Source organism: Elaeis guineensis, chromosome 15 (genome assembly GCF_000442705.2).
Source record: "Elaeis guineensis isolate ETL-2024a chromosome 15, EG11, whole genome shotgun sequence".
NCBI classification, from domain to species: domain Eukaryota; kingdom Viridiplantae; phylum Streptophyta; class Magnoliopsida; order Arecales; family Arecaceae; genus Elaeis; species Elaeis guineensis.
In genome coordinates, this window is record NC_026007.2 from 58629081 (window position 1) to 58650723 (window position 21643).

Below are 21643 nucleotides of genomic sequence, written 5' to 3' on the forward strand. Positions count from 1 at the left end.
CTCCAAAGTACTCAACCACAAAGGTGGCCATCCAATTTGCCATACTACTGGCCTCATGATAAATGTGTTTAAAGTAAGTCGAAGAGCAATCTCATACAACACATTTGGAAGGAAGGAAAAATATGCTTGCATTGCAATAATGATTTGTATATTATCCAAAGCCATGTTTTCTTTAAGTTTTATTTAGATACTTGTTATTTATTGGTTAAGGTTGAGTTCACAATTTAAGATCCCAAACACATGCCAAAAAGTGAGGGTTAAAGTTATTCCGTTAATCTTCTAAAAGTCACTTAGTCTGGTTAACTTTATTTCATGAAGTAGGAAGAAAAAATACCACAAAAGCTTTCTCTTCTCTCTCTTTACATTTTTACTTCTCCAATAAAGTTTTCACTGCAGGAATATCAACCAAATTGAAAATAACTTTAACTACTAGTTAGCTGGTTTGGGGTTGTTTTAAATGCTTAAATCTGTCTATCCCTAGTTAGATATTAAGTATCTGAACATAGACTAAGCAGACATGTATTGCACTCTTTGCTATCACCATTGTCATATGTTTGTCATGAAAACAGGAGCACATATCCATTTCGTTCCCACCCGTAGCTTCATGTCTATCCTAAAAGACAATTTAATACTTACATCCCAAATACTTAATACTTACAATGTTTATGGCCTAATGTTGTGATCCATATTCCATCTCCTTCTTCCTTTGCTATTAGAAATAGATAGCATGAAAAACCAAAAACATGGCTTAACAATCTTATTATTGTTGTTGTTCTTGTTGTTACTGCTGCTACTTTTATTCCCACTACTACACAAACAAAAGCGAAAGATATACCACCAGAATTCATTAAGAGAAGAAATAATTACAAAAGAAGGGGGGAAGGGGCGTTAAAAAAGGGAGAAAAAGAACGATAACCATGCTTGAAATAGAACCTCAACAAGTTAACTATCTCACATCATACCAAAACTTAGAAAGCCTTAGTATTTGCTTTTTATTACCTAGGACAAACCAGTCATTGGAGAGCCTGATGCTTCTAGAACCCCCCTTTCCTAAGCAAATTTGATTAAAAAGATTTTGGTTTTTTTTTTTCCTTCCAACTTGATAATAATTACAACACAAATTTGATTATATACACATCGGTTCTCTTCTGATATACAAGATCTTTTTTACAACCTGTAATGTTATTATGCTTTATGCTACAGACTGTCTTCCTTTTTCTCTCCTCTCTCTATTCGCGGGAAGGACAAAAAGAAACTCTTGAGATAAAATTGCTGAAAATGCATAAATGGGAACAGGATTAATGTCTAAAGACAGCATCTGATGAACATACCACAAGCTCGAGTGAAAATATAATCTTCATATTATCCTGCATTTTTCCTTTCTTCCTGGTTTCTCCCTTGTATAAATTTACTGATAGAAGGCTTAGCCTAGTAACCAGTCTTATCCGGGCAGGCTCTTTTTTGACATGAATTATTTAGGATTCAGTGTAATCAAGCACAAAATATCAATTGGAATTGGCAATCTGCAGACCACTCATAAAAGTTGCATGCTCCTTGAACATAATAACTCTCTATTGAATATCAGATTTATTTGGCTATATACTACAAAACATAGCTAACCATATACACAGTTTGCAGGGCTCCGGCAAAATAGTAGTGATAATCCCTCAAGAAATAAAGGATTATGTGGGGTTCATTAGAACACAAACTCGGTGTCAGCGACTTCAAGAACCTTATGAGCGCCCTTTGGCTTTGCCCCAGGCTTGAACTGGTTACCTTCAATGTACCTGCATCAAATTTACTTCTGAGAAAAAATTCATTGCATCATACAATACATACAGCACGAGAAACCCAAGACACTAAGAAGCTCACAGCTCTTTCAGGAAGGGGTGCTTATACAACCCAACAGGGATCCTCCCCGTGAATGCATTGTGGTCCAAGTACCTGATAAAATGTTTAAAAACAAGATACAGATGAGTGCCCAATGAGGAGGGAGCTATCAAAGATTTCCTTTAACCCAGATTGGACTAGAAGTTCCTAATTTAAAGTTCAGATGGCAGACTCACAAATATGTCAATCTTGGAATATCAACAAGCTTTGGAGTTACTGGTCCAGTCATCTTGTTGTATGATAGGTACAAAATTTCCAGGTTGGTCAAATTTGCAAGCTGATCCGGCAATCCACCACTCAATTGGTTATTGTTCAGGTATCTACATATCAGAGTTTCATATTTAGGAAGAAGACATAAACTCAAAAGAAATCATGATAATATTAAACATTAAGAGACATCCACTTACAAGTTGCGGAGGGATGGAAAGCAATCCCCGTTGCGGATGAGGTCTCTTAATGTTCCTGTTAAGTGGTTGTTACCCACATCACTGATGATTAAACGGTTAGCAAATTATAATAGTTTGCCAGCATAATATTGTTAGAGAATAATAAAGAGGGAAGAATCAAGGAATCTGTGGTTAGTCAGAACTTCAGATCAGTGACTGATACTTTCAGAGGGTCATATGAGAGAGAGAGAGAGAGAGAGAGAGTTACAGGTGGCGTAGGTTTTTGAGACTTCCCAACTCTGGAGGAATTCTTCCAGTAAAACGGTTCTCATGAAGATAGAGATAACGAAGTTCTGGTAAGTTTGCAAGCTCTACAGGAATTTCACCTTTAAAATTATTGAAGCTCAGGTACCTGCAGAAATATCATATAACAAACCTCAAAGAAGGAAACTAAGTCCAAGGAATGGGAATCTCTAGCATGCTTACAAGTGTGTTAGTTTCTTTAGTTCACCAATTTCAGGAGGAAGAACATCTTGTAGCTTATTCCATCTCAGGTTCCTGAGAAGCACACAATAAAACAATATTGCAGAAAAGAGTTTATTACTTGCTTAGATAGTAGTTGCTTCCTTTCAAAAAAGATATTATTAATTGCTTAGATAACAACATGTCTATTTACATTGGCTTTTCTTAATCACAATAACAATAATATTTAACAAGGCAGGTATAGTTATTTCTTGCATAAAAAAATAAAATTGTGCAAGTGTAATTTATATTACAACACAGAAATGTGAATATAAAAACATGTGTCAAAGGCTGACTTTTTTATTTGACATAGAGCCTGATGGTAATCTGAGCAGTTGGACTCACAGACTTGATTGCCCTACATTGCATGCATTACACAATTAACTTTCAATGGGAATTATGATTCAAATCAAATACTGATAGTTTAAGAAGATCATGTGGAAATTATGAAATAAAATTTTCAAAAATACTAAGGGTGATGAACAATTTTTTTACATTCTAATTAGAAATTTTTGGACTAGCTGGTTTGCAAGATGCATTTCCATGTCATGTAACTTATTAACCGGAAACATGGATATGGGATTTGGCTGTCTACCAATAATATATTCTGGCTAACATCCAGTTGAAAAGACCAGTAAACTCCGAGACTTGTTAGTTGCAAGGCTATATTTCTCAATTTTAGTGGAAGGAAAGAACCAAATCAATCTACTCAATACATTCATAAAAAGCCTATCGGCTTGATATTCTTTCTAACCATTTTTTTCACCACTGACTGCTCCTACTTGTGTTCATACTTCATTGCTTTTTCTAGCCTAGAGATAGTTTCCATGCCAATATAGCAAGAAAAAAGTCCAAGTCCAAATAGTTTTCAACAGTGGATTTCTCTTACGATTTATATTAGAATTCTTGAAAATGGTGGTAAGTATTAGCCAGGTTACTTTCATGAAATTAATACATCAGCATGTTGTTAGCTATCAAAGTGAAGAAAGAATTGAAGCGAGCAACAAAAGATTGCAGAGAAGATTTCAGATGAACAACTGCTTCGGCTTTAACATCATACTTTCACTATTGTAGCATCAATATCATGTGGAAACAAATAATTATGAACAAATCATAAAGCCAAATCTGAAACAGATGGAAACATCTTGTATTTCATTAATTTTGCTATAACATTGCTGGCGATGTTTCATCAAAATTGATAACTCCATAAAAAAAGGGTATCCTAAAAATAAGCACCAAAGATAATAACTGACTATAATTTTTCATGAAAAATAGTCTTTAACTGAAAATCCTGCAACCTGTATTAGTATTTATATAATGGAAGATGTTAAAGACAAAATCTGTATAATGTGTTTAAGGTTAATGAAATAACATGAGAAAATTCTCAAATATTTGAATGTAGAAGTATAGCACATAGAAAATAAAATAATGCAAAATGTGAATATTAGCCAAGAAAATCTGAAGAAGCATACAATATCTTGAGGTGTTTCAGCCGCCCGATTTGAGGAGGAATGGGCCCAGTCAACTTGTTATTATGGAGATCCCTGTAGTTTGAAGATGTCAAGTTGTGCAGCTGCAATGCATAGTTACACAGAATTTGAATTGAAAAAAAGAATATAGATAAACATGCTTCCACAGGAACCATCCAGAGGTGAATTTGTTGTGCTAGTATAAATTGATTATGCCCATCAGGCCCATAAACAATTCAGACATGCTCCACCATTCTTTTACCCCATCAAAGGAGGGAAATCTCATATGCCTAGAGAACCACAATGACTCATCTTAAATGACTAAGAATAAAACATTTGATATATTGAATATATTGGTAGCATAGCAATTACATTTGTGTTCATCTATTAGACTTCAACAACCCCACATGATTGAGCTTAGCATTTGAAGAGATTAACAAATTTTCAACATACAATTGAAGAGTATCAGATGTCAGCAGTACAAGCCATCCAAATTCATAGAAACAAGCAAATACCGAAAATCCATGGCTTCAGATCTATAATACAACATGAGCATGTTTATGCTTGTCACTGTTTCATTGTAGACTGATTCACTAAGCTGTCTAAACATGCTATGCCTGTGGTTATTTCAAAATCAAATTACCATTGGTGATAGGCCCAAGCTGATGCAGAAACTGCTATAGATAACTAGGAGTCTAGGACAACAGACAGACATCAATAAAATTATTTTTCTATGTTCAACTGCAGAATTGACTTATCAAAGCTCCAAGGATCAAGCATACATTCAATGTGAATTTGCACAATGCAAGTATTTATCTTATTGAAACACAGAGTCTAGCAAAGCATTACAAACAAAGAGTCATCATTAGATAACAGGCTTAGGATTTGGAGATTTCATGAACATGACTTTGATGACAAGAGGAGAGAATTCTTACAGCCTCGTCAGATCCAGTAGATTTGTCACAGCAGTAGGAAAAGGACCAACAATTGATACTGCATACACTTCCCTGCAAGTGAAATAGGATCATTATAATATAAGTTATATATTAAAAGGGAAGTTCAACATGATCATCACTTCTACTTTCTCGATCAATATCTATATCCTCAAATTTGAAACCAATATCCTTTTTAGAAAGGTGAAGTTCTCTAAGGGGGAAGTTTAAAAGAAAATTCACATCCAAAGCAACATTTCAGCTATCAATTCTCAGCAGGAGAATTAATTGCCAACATTCTCCAATGCTAAGATTATGCACATGCAGAAAGGAGAGGCAACCAGTGATCTCTTATCATGATAAATTATTTCTATGATGCTACAATGACCAAAGCTGCCAGTCAACAATGACATATAAAATCTTAAATCAAATATGTAATTCAAACCGAAAACTTCTAAGTGATGCAATACTATCATGCAAAAGATGCTCTTGGAATTGCTATATCAGCAATATACTCATTTCAAAGCATGGCTAATATATACCAGGCAATAATGGAGTACATTTTCATTCTTCCTATGGCATACCAGACCAAGAACATGTCCTATGCATGTGAGTGTGCATAAGAACACATTGCTTTTAGGTATACCGACACTGATACATGCATTGATTGCAGCAGAGATGCTAAATATGGGCATGAAAGAAAATATGGTATATTTAGGTGTCTAAGATCATCAATAGACTTCTAGCACATACAAGCTACTATTAACCAAACGTACATAAATTGAACTACAGATGTAAGACTTTCATCAAGATTTTCAGCTTCCTTTTATGATGCTTAGGCTTATCAATAGGTTAAATAAGCAGTTTAACATTCTGATACGAAAACAAGAATTGTGCATACATTAAAATGTCAGATAACCAATAACAAGTTGAATAAAATAAAGTTATTCTATTATGACAAATATGGACTTTAGTACTACGACTCATGATATTTATGTACATAATAGGCAATAGCATTGGATCTCATCTTTCTAAAGGAAATGCATGTTAGCAACATTGAACGATGTTTTAGATTGGACACTTTTCAAAAGTTCTCTTATACATATTCATATTCATAGGATGTGACTATAGTTTTACACTAGTCATCAATCTTCCCCAAACATCCTCCTCTATAGGGATTTCATAGGATATGCTCTAAGTCCTTACCTTTTTGCACTAGTTATGAATGAACTTGCAAAGCATATTCAGGACAATATTCCTCTATACATGTTATATGTGAATGGTACAATCTTAGTGGATGAAACTAAGGCCGGAGTTGATTGTAAGTTGAAATTATGGAGGAGTGACTTGGAATCTAAGGGTTTTAGGTTCAAGATGGAACACAGAGAATGTAATTTTAATGAAATTAGAAATAGCAATGAAGATAGTATGAAAAATGAGGATCATGAAGTTCTTTAGTATGATTATTTTGGTATTTATGATTGTTTATTTATAAGAAAGACAAGCTTAAAAAGGATGTTATCCATGGGATTAATGAAGCTAGGATAAGTGGAGAGGTACAACTGGGATATTATGTGATCATAGAATACCTACCAAGTATAAGGAAAAATTTTGAAGGATGACCAGCTATGCTTTATGGTACAAAATGCTGGGCAGTTAAAACCATGTGCACATGATGAGGTGTGGCTAAAATAAAAATGTTGAAATTGATATGTAGTAATACAAGGAAAGATAAAATAAGAGATGAAGTCACTCGTAAAAAGATAGAGGTAACACCAATTGAGGACAAATTTAGAGGACAGGTTACATGGTTGGAACATGTATAATATAGGTTGACAGATGCACCAGTATAACATGATTCGATACGTGTAGAAAAGGAAGGAGGATAGATGTAGGCCGAAAAGCACATGGGATGAAGTAGTATGGGAAGTTTTGATATCTCTACATTTTATAGAAATTGTGGGCTTAAACAGAGGGTAATGGAGGAAAAGGATTCATGTATCTGACCCCAACTAGTTTGGGTTAGTTGAATCGAGTAAAATTTTTCAAAGTTACTTAAAGTATCTACTCCAAGAAAAATTCAATGCTAACCAAAAATGAAAAATCATTTAAATAAATTAGATTACTTTGCTTTAATCTTGCAAATCTAGTAAACCACTCTAAGAGCCTCTTCTTTCGTTTAGGTGGATATATGACAAGTTCATCCATAAATCACATGTCTTTCATAAGATTTAAAATTGTATGTTGGTTTGGAATTGTTGAAAACATATTTGAGTGCTAAAAACATAAGTATATCCTAGTTGTAAGCAAATTAATCCTATATGCCACCCCGGGGGGGGAGCGGGGGGGGGGGTCGGTGGCACGGCGGGGGTGTGAGGGTTGGGGAAGAGTGGGGGGGTGGGAGGGGGCGCTAGAAGAAAAAAAAAGGTATTGGCATGTTAGTGTATCAGCTGCATACCAAATGGTAATCTTACATGTCATGTTCATGATGCATGCTGAATGCCAACACACTGCAGTATGTGGTTTGTGCAAACACCTAGCGAGGATAACCATAGTAGCAATATGTCACTCCTTGGTATAGAGAAATACATACCCCAGAATATAATCCTGTATTTGAATATCAATCTGCACAATCATATCTTCATATCTTTCTTATATCAAGTAAATATCTGTAATTGTTTGAGGGTACCATTAGAACCATTTTCTAGTTATATCAGTCATATCCTTCTTATATCAAGTAAATATCTGAACAGCACATTATTCACACTATAAATTAATTATTACATTTTATGTTTAATATTGCAAATTAACTTCCCTGAACCATATTTGTTTGAATGCTCAACACATAGCTAAAAGCCTTGCTTTGCCTTATAAGTTTTAGTTCAGAAGTTCCCACAAAGGGAAGGTATCTTTTACAAATTGCTCAACTTCACGTTCATATATGATCTACTTTGAAAGATCAAAGGATGTAAACTGGGCTATTGAGGGCTTTTCGTTGTGGCTCCTATATTAGCAGCTACATGAGATATAAAATAAAAGATCATATGAAATTAAAAATTCATTCTTCCATATGTCTTAATAAGAAGTGCCTTTTACTGTTTCTTCAATAATGCACTATTTTATTTTTCTATTTCATCTAAGTATAAGATGAATTCTACGATACATCTCCTTTAATATGACAAATTTAGTACTGGCATTGGCTGATATCAATAAAACTAATGACTCTGAAACTCTGGGCACTACAAACTAATGACAACACACCAATGAGAGAACAAGCAAAGGATGGAAGAGAATAGATTGCTTTCTTACAATTCGGTCACAACCCTGTAATCTCCCTGTTGAGAACATGTAACACCAGACCAAGGGGGAAGGTCACCATCTCCACAAGGATCATCTCCAACCCAAGCATAAACCACTCTCCATCCAAGTGAAGCCTTGATTTCATTTAATGCTTTTACTGCAAGAAAGCCAACTTTTAAGCCTATAAGAGAGCACAAGAAGGTCTTCCATCCTTAATTAAGATCAAATATATGAATCTCCTTATTATACTACAATAATAACAAGGCATTATGAATTCAACAATGATAATACAATGCATCGTCGGCAAGAATTCTAATCTAGTTAAGTAATATAAGTTTTCCATATATCTAATTAAGGTAATTTTGAGATATATGAAGTTTAGTTCACAGTAACAGTATTATCATCAACTAGTATGAGGTGTCCATTTCTAATGAATGACATACTTTAGATAGACCATATTTTTGTGGTCAAATTCGAGAAAGGAGAAGAGAGATATATAAGAAAGGAGAAAACATAAAGCAAAGTGACCTGTGGCTTCCTTGTTGTCCAGAACTTAGACACAGAGGTAAATTAAGAGGACACAAATAAATAACGCCTTCCATTTGGTTATTGGTGGTGTCATGGTGAATAGCATACTTTAGAGTTTAGATAGACCATATTTTTGTGGACAAATTTCAAAAAGGAGAAGAGAGACATATAAGAAAGGCTAAAAATTATAGCATAGTAACCTATGGGTTCCTTTTGTCCAGAATTTAGACACAGAAGTAAAATAACAGGACACAAATATATAACACCATCCATTTGGTTATTGCTGATGTCATGGTGTAACAACATCTGAGGTGGTACATGGAGGAAATGGTGACATGGTGAAACCAGCAACATCGCTGGTTGTCAGATGCAACGAGGGCTACATTATCTGGCACTGTGCTGAAATTACCCCACATCAATCTTGACATATGAGATGAAAGATGCATATTACAGTGCCCTACTAATCTTGATACACTTTGAGTGATTTAGGAAATATGATTCTAAGTGGACCATCAAGAAAGTTGATGACATGTCAATTTAAGAAGATGATCCCCATGATAAAGCACAAAGACCACATTGTCACTTTGCAAGTACGGGTGGTCCTACTACAAACCAGCCTCCTTCACCACCTCGGGTTTTAAATCTATAAAAGACCCATGGTTAAGAGGAATTACCTCAACTTTCCTCTTTCCTCTTCATCTTAGTTAGTATTCCTTCACAACAATATATTCTAGAAATATGATAAGGTCAAGATTAAGCTTTTGCAATGATAACAGACAAACAGAAGTGTGGTAACTATATTACAACTACTCTAGTAAGGATGGCAAAAGGGCCAATATGCCATTATCTTCACCCGCCCTACAATGGGAGACACATACCGATCCTGTGGGTATACTTAAATCCCTGAACCCATTCCACCCTACAATGCCTAGAGTTAGATAGCGCGTCCTAGGATGGATCGGGTCATAAACTACAAAAATCATCTCTTTTTATTTTTCAGTATACAAAAAAAAAAAGAATATAATAAAGATTCTAACATATAGAATTTTAACAAACCAAAAGTTCCACAATAACATGAATAACAGATAGAAATATTGTTCTTTAGAAAATCAAAGATGCCTTAAACAAACAAAAGTGAACAACTAAAAAGGTTATGTTAGTAAATACACTGGGTCAGGTTCAGGGCAAGCATACCATCACCTGCCGCTGCCCCAATCATGCAATGGGTTTTACTAAAATACTCATCCCCACCCATAAGTCTAAATAGGTCAGGTAAAACCCACCTCATTAGGGTCGGATAGGGTTAAGTACCTGAGAAGGAAGTGTAAATTGCTACCCCTACATGACTAGGCATTTCCCTGTCCTCAAGGTAATATCTTGTCACTTAAGCCTTCAAATAACCATGTTCTCAACAAAAAGGATCCCATTTCTTCTAAGAATTTATCCTCCCAGTTGGATATTTTGTCATGTCAAGGGCTTGTCAGGGGGAAAAAACTGGTACCACATCTCAAACTTCCTGCTAAAAGGTCAGCTTACAACTTTCTCTGAATTAAAGGAAAGGATCGAGCATACACTGGATGACTGGACAAAGAAACCATGTTGTAGAGGCAGCAGTCATCCAAAAGTACCGAGATAAGTTTCAGTAAATCAACTAAATCGAGGTGCAATCCTAGACTACACTGACCCTCCACGAAAGCCTAGCATTCAGACAGCAATTCAGAAAATATTTTCTGATGTAGATAACAGATAACACAAAATGTTGAATTTCTGGGGGAAAAGTGACGTTTGTTTATTAAACTGCAGCTTGTGAAGTCAACTAAATTTCCCAATGATGAGCAAACATCAAATCTCATCGCCACTTTAGCCCACAGAAATAGAAATAGTAACAACAAAATTTTATTTTTCCCATTAAAAATTGACGAAGAATTTACAGCAAAAACTGCAGCCTGATCTAAAGCGAGCAATCTATATCTACTAAACAGAAGAATAAAGTTCAGATTCGGTTAAAATTATTCATAAATAATAAACTAAAATGAGGTTCACTACCAAGGAAAACCTCAAATCCAATTTCACACTAATGTACTCCATCTCACTAACATGAACAAAAGATTAAAGAAAAACTACATATTTCTAAAATCCGACAGTATCCAAAGAAAATCTTCCCATTTCAGTACAAAATTACATGATCCAGACAAAGTAACGCAACCTTAATCTCAGAACGATTTAGAGATTGGAGTGGAGGAAAGAAGTACCGTCTCTCTTCACGGTTTTACAGCAGGTGGGACCGAGGAGAAGAAGAAAGCAGCAGATCGAAACCAAGGTCGACGAGCTCCCCATCGGAGATCTCGATCCGAAAGCGAGGGCGTAGAGATCACCTCGCGTTGCCGCGTTCCAGAAACCCCATTTTTAGCGATGCGAGCAGCGAAGAAGAGCACGAGTTAGTGGGAGGATAATTAATTAATTAAATTAATCTCTGGTCAATTATAGTTTGTAGACCTCCAATTTCTACTGGTTTAGCTCTAAATCCACTAAGTTCATTGCTTGCGACTGGGGCTAGGCGAGGAATCACAGCCATTAAAATAGAAGAATTCTCTAATTCAGATGTATCGCAGCCATCCGTGCCTTATCTCACGTGCATTGCACTGACAACTATGGAAATCGGCCAAACTCTACCTGAAAGTCGGCTGTGAGCTACCGACACCAACTACATCACCTTTTAGCCTCGTAGGGGTGAAAAATTTAGAAAGAGGAGTGCAATTATATAAACTAAATAAAATTTGGTATCTTAAAAAAAAATCTCATTAAATTAATAAGGACTACATGCACCCTAGCTTTCATGTATGCATCAATGTGGTTGTGCACCATGTCAATCACCAAGATGTATTATTTATGCGTCAATCGCTGAACAAGCGCCTGATAAATAGAATTTATTGGGACAAATCAACCGACCCCTGACTCCGACTCTACATCGACTGACTGAACATATTGCACCGACTCACGATCGGTTGACCGAACGATAGTCGACTATTATCGAACAATAAATGACTTGAACAACCTCCGACCTATGATCGTTGGCATATCAGAACTACTTACCGATAGTCGCTCGGACCTTCTACCGACATATCAATATTACCGACATATAGTCGGCCTATCTGCTCAACATATCCTAACCGTTATGAACGGTTGTCAACTATATGTCACGGTAATTAGTGAAATTAACGATCCACTAACTTCATAATTATGGTCCGATAATTTAGCATCATAAAAAGTAGGACCACGTGCTCAACGGTTACATCAGAATTATCTATAAAAAGAGGGTAAGGAAACAGCACCGGAAAGGCAATTCTGGGCCAAAGCTCTGCTACTCTAAACATTCAAATCTACTATTCACCAATTCTCTCTCTGACTTAGGCATCGGAGGATCTCCGTTGGACACAAATTCGGTCTGTGAGGATGTTATTTTTCAGGTGCTTTTCACAGACGACAGACGACACGGAGTTGGCCGCAACAGATTGATGCACCAAGAAGGGGAAGACTACAGTCAACCATGCCGAAAATCAGAACCCAACATTCAACCGGATCGGCGAGACACTCTTCCTGCTGAGAAGATGCTCCTCCCCCACCTCCAGTAGCAGAGCCCAGTTTCTCGCATCCTGTGGTCACCACAAATGCTCAGATCACTGCACTCATGCAGCAGATGAACATTTTGACAGAGACAGTCAAAAGCCTCCAACAGCAACAAATCCAGCAGCAGCAGCAGCCGCTAACGGAGCAACCGGTGGCACAGTCGGTGCCATCCAGGCACAGCCGTCATCCTCTGCAACGATCACCTTCCTCTTCTCCGAAACGATCATCTTGATGCTCCCATCGAGACGGACAACCGCAATCTCGACACTCTCACCGTGCCACCCATCATTCATGGCGTTCCCCCTCTCTTTCCCATTTACATAGTATTAAGAAGGGAAAATAGCCACGGACACCTTCTGCCTCCCCTTCGAGCTCTTTCAAGGGTTCCACCCTCGGAGTTTCTCAGCAGCGGCGGCTGGACGACTATGAACGCAAGTTTCAGAAAATTGATCGTGAGCTAGCTCGACTTTCAGGTGGGAGGTCGGAAGTCTTCCAACGACTACGACTTCCATACTGCCTAGCCTCTCTCTCGACGCATCCTCGATGAATCAATTTTTTCTCGATTCAAGATGCCGCAGATGGAGTCATACGATGGCTCCACCGACCCCATCGACTACTTAGAAAGCTATAAAGCTCTCATGATGATCCAGGAGGCAACCGACACCCTCTTATGTATTGGCTTCCCGATGATTCTTCGGAAGGCTGCTCGAGCCTGATATTTCGAGCTCCAGTCGGGAAGCATCAATTCTTTCGAGTAGCTCGAATATTCTTTCGTGATCCATTTTAGCACAAGCTGAAGGCCGTCACGAACATCCGACAGTCTCTTCTCAATTAAGCAAGGTGAGATAGAGATACTGAGAGACTTTGTGGCTCATTTTAATAAAGCCACACTTGAGGTCAGGGACCTCAACGAAGATATGGCTATATCGGCCATAAAAAGGGATCTGAGTGGATCCAGATTTACTTATTCTCTTGACAAAACTCTTTCTCAGACCTATGTTGAACTTCTAGAGTGCACGTACAAATACATTCATACAGATGAAGCTACTTCTGACTGATGCCAAACAAGTGGAAAAGGTCAGAAGAAGAAACAAAAAAAAATGAAGCTCCGACCGAATCAAGCGGACTACTGTCAATAAACGAGCTTCACCTCGACGAAGGAGTCTGAAGTCGAGTTATGGTAGGTATGACTCCTACACTCCTCTTTTTGTTCCTCATGCACAGATCCTGATGAAGATCGAAGGAGCTAACTATTTACGACAACCTCCATCGATGAAAGTACCATCGAGGAGTCGAGACAGAAAGAAGTACTGTCAGTTCCATCGTGACCACGGTCATGATACCGAACAATGCATCTAGCTTAGGAACGAGATAGAGGTCCTGATCCGATGAGACTACCTCAAAAAATATCGAAGGGATCAACTGACTCAACCTCCTGCTGATCGACGACTTCAGCCACAAACAGAGGAGATTATCATTAATCAGCCGACTGCAGAGGTGATCAACATGATCTCTAGGCGACCAAGCTGGGGGGCAACTTTCGAAGAAGAGTCGACGAAGAGGTGATGACTCGACAATGTAATAACTTTTTCAGAAGAAGATGTTCAGAGAATTCAAACTCTCCATGATGATGCTGTTATTGTTTCAGCAATAATAACTAATTATGATGTAAAGAGAATCCTTGTAGATAATAAAAGTTCGACTGATATTTTATTTTACTCGACTTTCTTCCGAATGTGATTACCGACTGATCGACTCAGAAGAGTTTCAACGCCATTGGTCAGTTTCACTAGGAATGCTGTTACTGTAGAAGGAAAAATCTCTCTCTCCTTAATTGCAAAAACTGAACTACAATAGAGTACTGTTCTTGTAACATTCATGGTTGTTCGAGTTTCTTCGACTTATAATGTCATACTCGGACGATCTAGTCTTAATGCTTTAAAAGTAGTGGTGTCGACATACCATCTACTAGTTTGATTTCTGACAAGAAATGAAGTTGGAAAAATATGTGGAGATCAACAGCTCGCCCGATGCTGCTTCTTAGTCTCCATACAAAATAATAAATCTGAAGACTCTCTATCTGTCGATAAATTGGATCAAAGAAAGAATCAGGAGAGGGGTGAACCAGCTGAACAATTAGTTTCCATCTCATTAAAAGAAGAAGATCCTGAGAAGACAGTTTAAATTGGATCGCAGCTGTCTGATCTGGAACGACAGTAATTAATAAATCTACTAAGAGCAAACATTGATATTTTTGCTTGGTCGGCTACCAACATGTCAGATATTCTTTCGGAGGTAATAACTCATCGGCTCAACATCGATCCAAAGGTCAAGCCGGTAAGATAAAAGAAAAGGCCTTTTGCTCCTGAAAGGCAGAAGGTCATCAACGAAGAAGTTGACAAGCTCCTCGTAGCTGACTTCATTAGGAAAGCTACTTATCTCGATTAGCTCGCTAATATCGTAATGATGAAAAAGTCAATAAAAATAGAGAATCTGCATCGACTACATAAATCTGAACGAAGTTTGTCCAAAGGATAATTTCTCTTTATCGAAGATTGATCAACTAGTTGATGCGACTTCGAATTACCGACTCTTGAGCTTCATAGATACCTTCATCGGATACAATCAGATTTGAATGGCACCTAAAAATGAGGAGCACACAGCCTTCGTAACCGACAAAGGCATATATTGTTATAAAGTGATGCCTTTCGGTCTGAAAAATATCAGAGCCAAACTACCAACTATATCTCGGTACAGAATCTACCTCAATTTTTTATTGTAAAAACTGACACCAATTATACTAATTTTCACTGTAAAATCCACAATACCGACTATGTCTCGATACCAAATATTTTTTGATTTTTCACTGTAAAAGTTGATCATAGTCGAAGGACTATTATACCGACTTAGTCCTAACTAAGCAGAATATTATGTCAATACGATCAAGATCGAATTGAAATCACACCGACTTAGCTATGGTCAGTCGAAGGATATTCGGCTTGTCACCGATTATCAGATGACTTGACGTACAAACCTGACTAAAAATTGAATGCAGGATATTCGACTTATTATCGTTTATCCTAATTCTTATAAGTATGTCAAATGAATATGTGACTAACGGATGATCCTACAAGTACTATTGAATGTTCGGTTCGTCGATTGATGTTTGATAGCTAAATAATTACTCTACATTACAGACATACAAAAGAAAGAGTTTATATTTAGAAAAAAAAATTCTTTCCATTCATTATCAAAAAGAGATTACAAAATTAGATCGAAGTCCAATTACAAGTATTTGATTACAAAAAGAAAAACAAAAATATTACACCGCTCATGATTCATCGTCGTCCTTATCTCTTTGCCCCGATGTAGCATCAGAGACTTAGACAACTTTTGGCACGATCGGTGTTCCAGCTTTGATCAGTGCGGTTTCTTCTTCAGCAGCTCTATCTTCCGGTACTAGAGGAATGACGCTGCTCAAGTCAAGGTTCGGATATAATTTTTCGACCGCATCTCGACCGTCTTCATACCTGACGCAGTAGAAGGAAAATCGGCCTTCGAGGTCTCTTCTTTGAATTCTTTCGAATTCTTAAAATTTTTGATTGCCCGATCCAAGGCCTCCCTCACCGACTCTGCTTCCGCTCTTACCAACTCTACATCAGCTCACGCAGAAGATGACTCCTCATCGGTCAGTGCCAACCTTTTCAGGCTGGCCCGATGTCGCCCACGTTCGGCTTCAAGCTCAAGGATACATCCGTCTCTTTCCCATCGAAGCTGGTGGATGGAATGTTTCTTATTCTTGATCTTTTACTCAAGAGTCAAGATGTTTTGATGAGCCGACTCAAGCTCGGCTCCAGAAGATTGAAGGTCGTCAGACAAGTGAGAGACTTCTTCCTGAAGCTTTGCCTCCCACTCGGCCGCCATCCGAAGTTGTTCGAGAGTAGCTGCCTTCTCAGCATCGACGGCCGCCACCTTATTCATCCATGTCCGATGGAAGTCGGCAACCTTCCCATAGCCGGCTTTCAGATCGAACATATCATGTACTAACTGCAAGCAGAAGATGAGTTAGATCAAAAAAAAAGAGGAAAGAGAGTAAAAGAAACTTACTCCAAGTATCGTCAGATAAAAGAATGAGAATATTTCGGCCACTATCTGGTTTCTTCTATTCTCCCGATCGATCAGGAGAAGAGTGGCTTGGATGAGCCGCCTGGCCAATGTCGGATTGGCCAAAGCCAACTCATCTCCAGGCACCCTGATGTCGAAGTGGACCGTGTGACCCTCCGATGCTGCATCCTCTGTCGAAACCGTTGGTGCCTTCTCCCGATCTTCTGTCGGCAATCCCGCATTGGAGAACGCAGGAAAATTGGAGCTTGACTACGCCTGAGAAAGCCCTGCTCGAGGAGCGACTGGCATAGCCATTGACTATTTGGGTTTGACCGCGGCCTCCATCTCTGCCCGAACCTCAGTCGATGGAGCTGTCGATGGTACTGTGGCAGCTCCATCTTCACCTGCCACCCCTTCTTCAGTTGACGGCACGTTGGGGAGCACTGTTGGGGCTGACAGCATCAAAATCGACTCAGGAACCGATGTAGATGGTACATCGGGTTCCCTAGTCGGTGTAGAAACAGAAGTCTGACCTTTCTTCAGTGGTCGGGAAGGTCCAGCCTCAAATGCTACCCTCTTTTTAACAGCATGTTGATGGATGTCGGCCTCGATACTTGCACCCTCGGCTGTATGGCTACAGTCAGAATGAGTCAGTACCATTCAGAAACAAACAAAAAAAAAATAAAAAATGAAAGTGACTGACTACACTATACCTAAGTTGGTGACTGAACTGAGGCTGGCATCGTAGAGAGCCTGTTCGATCATAAGCTCCCTCTGTGGTAGGATCGTCATATCCTTCAACTGATGGAAGTCTTCTTGATTGCCGACCTCCACCCGACTGTTATTGTTAGGGTCGGTCCTTGGATCGCCTCAGCATAAAGGAAAGCCCCAAGAAAGCAAGGAAGAAGTAAAAAAGAATTGGTTCTTCCATCTATGGATAGACGATAAAAGATTGGTAATGAAAGAAAGGCCTTTTCGTAGGTTGAAGAACTACTAACCCTTCGCCTTTGGATGAGGTCGGAGAACAAAAAAGGCACGAAAGAGGGAAGGACGAGGTTCAATCGGTAGTCACCAACACAATAAAACAAAGCTGATTATTAGTCAGACCGAATTTGGTGCCAGCTGGGTAGGACAAAGACCATAATAATTCAAAATATTTCGAACAAACTCCAGAATCAAAAATCGAAGATCCGTCCGAAGATCTTCAATATAAAAAGCCACCTGATCCGAAAGAGGAGAGTTCACCCGACTGTCGACACCAAGTGCGAAGAGTTGATACTACTCCAGGATGCGAAATTGCTCCTGGAGCTGCTCAACGTTTGGTTCTGAAAGTGAAGAAGACTCCACTTACGGATCTGACGGGGAGTCGTCAGTCAGATTCTCCAACCGACTATCCCGAGAGGAAGAAGCCATAGCCATGAGAGAAGAAGACTAAAGAGAACAAAAAAAAGACCCAAGAAGGAAAGACAAAAAGACTTAACCTAAAATTCAAAGAAGAAGATAAAGAAAGAAGTCTTCGAGCGCTGGGACGATCCTTCGACAGAGTTTCTACAGTAGAAAAGACAAAATGAAAAGTAAAGGCTAGTCGAAAGTGACCCAATATATATAGGATCCCCCAACGGCCAGGATGAAAGTGATCAAATCAGGGTCTCATCAGATGACGATACGTGGTAGCATCCTAACCGACCATTGGTCAGACAGTTTGACGCACCTGCTCCTGATCGTGCCACCTCACCATCATCTGTGTGAGCAGCTCCGATCTAATGTCGTTCTGACACATGGATGAAATCTACTTATCAGAATCGTACCAACTGACACCGAATCATATTCCTGAAATGACATCCGATACGGATATCCGATACGATTGTCCTATCAACATGACAGTTTAATGATATTCTGTAGCTACTGAAATGATAAAATGGTTGACTTTCGTACTCCAAAAAGACTAGCAGTCAAGTCGAGGTTCGAGGTGACACATGATGACTCCCTTCGTCTAATGTGACAGATCACATGATGATATGCATATCGGATCATCTTGAACTTGGGAGTGGGGGGTAACTATTGGAGCAAATCAACCGACCCCCGACTTTGACTCTACATTGACCGACTGAACGTATTGCACCAACTCACAATTGATTGACCGAACGATAGTCGGCTATTATCGAACAACAGATGACTTGAACAACCTCCGACCTATGATCGTTGGCATATTAGAACTACTTATCGATGGTTACTCGGACCTTCTACTGACATATCAGTATTACCGACATATAGTCGCCCTATCTGCTCAACATATCCTAATCATTATGAGTGGTTGTCAACTACGTATTATGGCAATTAGTAAAAATTAACGATCCACTAACTCCATAATTATGGTCTGATAATTTAGCATCATAAAAAGTGAAATCACGTGCTCGACGGTTACATCAGAATTATCTATAAAAAGAGGATAAAGGTATAGTACCAGAAAAATAATTTTGAGCTAAAGCTCTGCTACTCTAAACATTTAAATCTATTGTTCATCAATTTTCTCTCTGACTTAGGCATCGGAGGGTTCCTGCTGAACACAAATCCGATTTGTGAGGATATTGTTTTGCAGGTGCTCTTCACCGGTGATAGGGAGTTGGCCGCAACAGAACTGATAAAAATATATTTGGATATTGATATGATACAAGGCCATATAGTGCATATGGTGTAGAATATAATTTTTTTTAAGTATAGCTGGTCAAGCCTCTATGCATCGGTCACATAAACAAATGAAGTGATTTTTACAATGTCAAATATGGATAAGTAAGATGAAGTATAATATGTATCATACTATTTAAAGTAATTAACAATAAGTATGACACTCCATCCACTCCTATATGATGTGCAAGCAAATAATAAAATAATAAAATTAGTATATTAAATAATTAATTAAAAATAAAAGTTGATATAAACAAATCGTATGTAAATTACATTGAATAATTAATTGAATCCAAAAATATCATAATTTTTTTAAAAGGGATGGCAAAAGAATAATTATTAATTTAATTGATAAAGGAGGGGAAAAGGCCCTCATCCAGCCTTATATGATCATATTTGGGATCTCTATCATTATATTATGTATTTGGTTGAACTCCAACCTAAACTTGATCAATTTAACTAAACATGCATGGATTACACAAAGGTAAAGGAAGAAATTGGAACCTAGAAAAATTGGGGGGTACCATATGTCTTGCTTGCAGGTTGATTATAGTTACTCTTGTACTAGTGAGACTCATGGTCTGCACTCCGACCAACTAATACAGTCCTCTATTGATTGTAATTTTTCAGCAGAAAATAGAATTGGCAACCTCTATCTAGCATGCTAGATATTCAAGCATTCCCATTAGTGTCAGTTTTTCTCTTATCATATGCAATTTCTTGTCAGGTTTGGATCCTATAAGGCACAAAATTTGCACCGTAGGATGTTGTGTGTATTATTTTGGATTCAATGGCTCTGAGAAGACCAATCTCTTGAAGCTTCAAATGGTGTCACCTTAGCCCATCCTAGCCTCTTCCATCTCCTTCCATCATAATACCTCTTTCTTCCCCCAGCCCCCCATCCCATTCCCTCTGCTCCTCTCTCTCCCACGCCCTCTTCCTCTTCCCTATCCTCACTGGCCACCTCTCCACCATCCCGATGATCGCATCATCATCTCCTACAATGATGCCGGTGCAGACTTCTCCCACATCGTCGGCCATCTCTCATCCTCTCCCTCCTCCTTCCCAACTCATCCAACATTCCGCACCTATCAAATTGTTGTTCTCCTTTGATGGTTCCATTAGCTACTAGGGCCCTTCCGACTTCTCGTTGCCTTCTAGGTCACTGAACTTGGTAATGGCTTCTTTTGGAACTTCTTCAATATATGAGCAAAGCTCTACTGCAGCAGTGCATCGTAGTCGTCGGACTTCCGTCAAAACTTCTTTGGCGACTCCATAATGGTGCTCTGATTCGCAGATGGTACTGGCCTGGAGGTGACCTTCCTAGTGGATGCTCTGCTTTGAAAGCAAATCTTCCATTTCGATTAGGAAGCGGTTTGAGATCTCAAACTAAAGGCCAATCATAAGGGCCATATTTCTATGATCACAATGTATGGGAAGTAGATCCACAATGAATAAAGCGATGACAATGGCCACGGCAACGGCGGGGGAGGAGACCTCATCCGACTCGAACTTTGTTGATATGGTGGTAAACATGGCAAATGATGGTGTGGAAGGATTGTAGCACCTCCTCTATGAACACCATATTGTGAGAGAGAGATCAAATAGGAGGAGAGAAGTGAGAAGATCCACTCAGACTTTCATTGAGAAAGATGGGATTGGGATCCACTCGATCTTTCTTACTATAAAAGAGTCTTGCTTAGACTTTTTTTTTTGTGGTAAGGGAGTGCTCGGACATAAAGAGGGGGAGGACAGAGGCACTATGATAGGAGAGAATAGAGGTGTTGTGATGGAAGAGCCAAGATAGATTAAGTTGATGTTGCTTGAAGCTTTAAGTGAATAGTTTTATGAGAATTGTTGGAACCAAAATAATACATATGGATCCAATCCGTATAACATAGCACCTTATGGTGCAAATTTGGGACCGGAAGGGATCTATGCCCTTTCTTGTCTCTAACAAATACTTTACTCTTTGTGAGCATAAACAGATTGCAACAATAAAAGAAAAGAAAAAAAGAAAGTAAACAAGTGTTAGTACATTAAACTAGCCTCAAGATATATGGTATCATCATACGAGATCAAAGAGATATCAATCTGAAAGCATCAGATCTCAGCAGACTAATTTATCGATTAGCAGATTCAGCTCGATATTTTATCGATCTGAATAAAGGGTGCCCTTGCATTCTGTCCGGATGATGTC

The 21643-nt window shown here is 38.5% G+C and overlaps 1 protein-coding gene across 1 annotated transcript; it reads right to left on the bottom strand.

Annotated features, from left to right (window-relative positions):
* Positions 1-1524: 1524 nt before the first annotated feature.
* Positions 1525-11504, bottom strand: LOC105032255 (uncharacterized). Its single transcript, XM_010906651.4, has 10 exons — positions 11280-11504; positions 8509-8656; positions 5203-5274; positions 4271-4342; positions 2763-2834; positions 2545-2688; positions 2298-2378; positions 2067-2210; positions 1873-1944; positions 1525-1787 (listed from the first exon to the last, which is right to left on the bottom strand). The coding sequence occupies exons 1-10, from the start codon at positions 11362-11364 to the stop codon at positions 1697-1699; spliced, it is 981 nt and encodes a 326-aa protein (XP_010904953.1). The 5' UTR covers positions 11365-11504; the 3' UTR covers positions 1525-1696.
* Positions 11505-21643: the final 10139 nt, after the last annotated feature.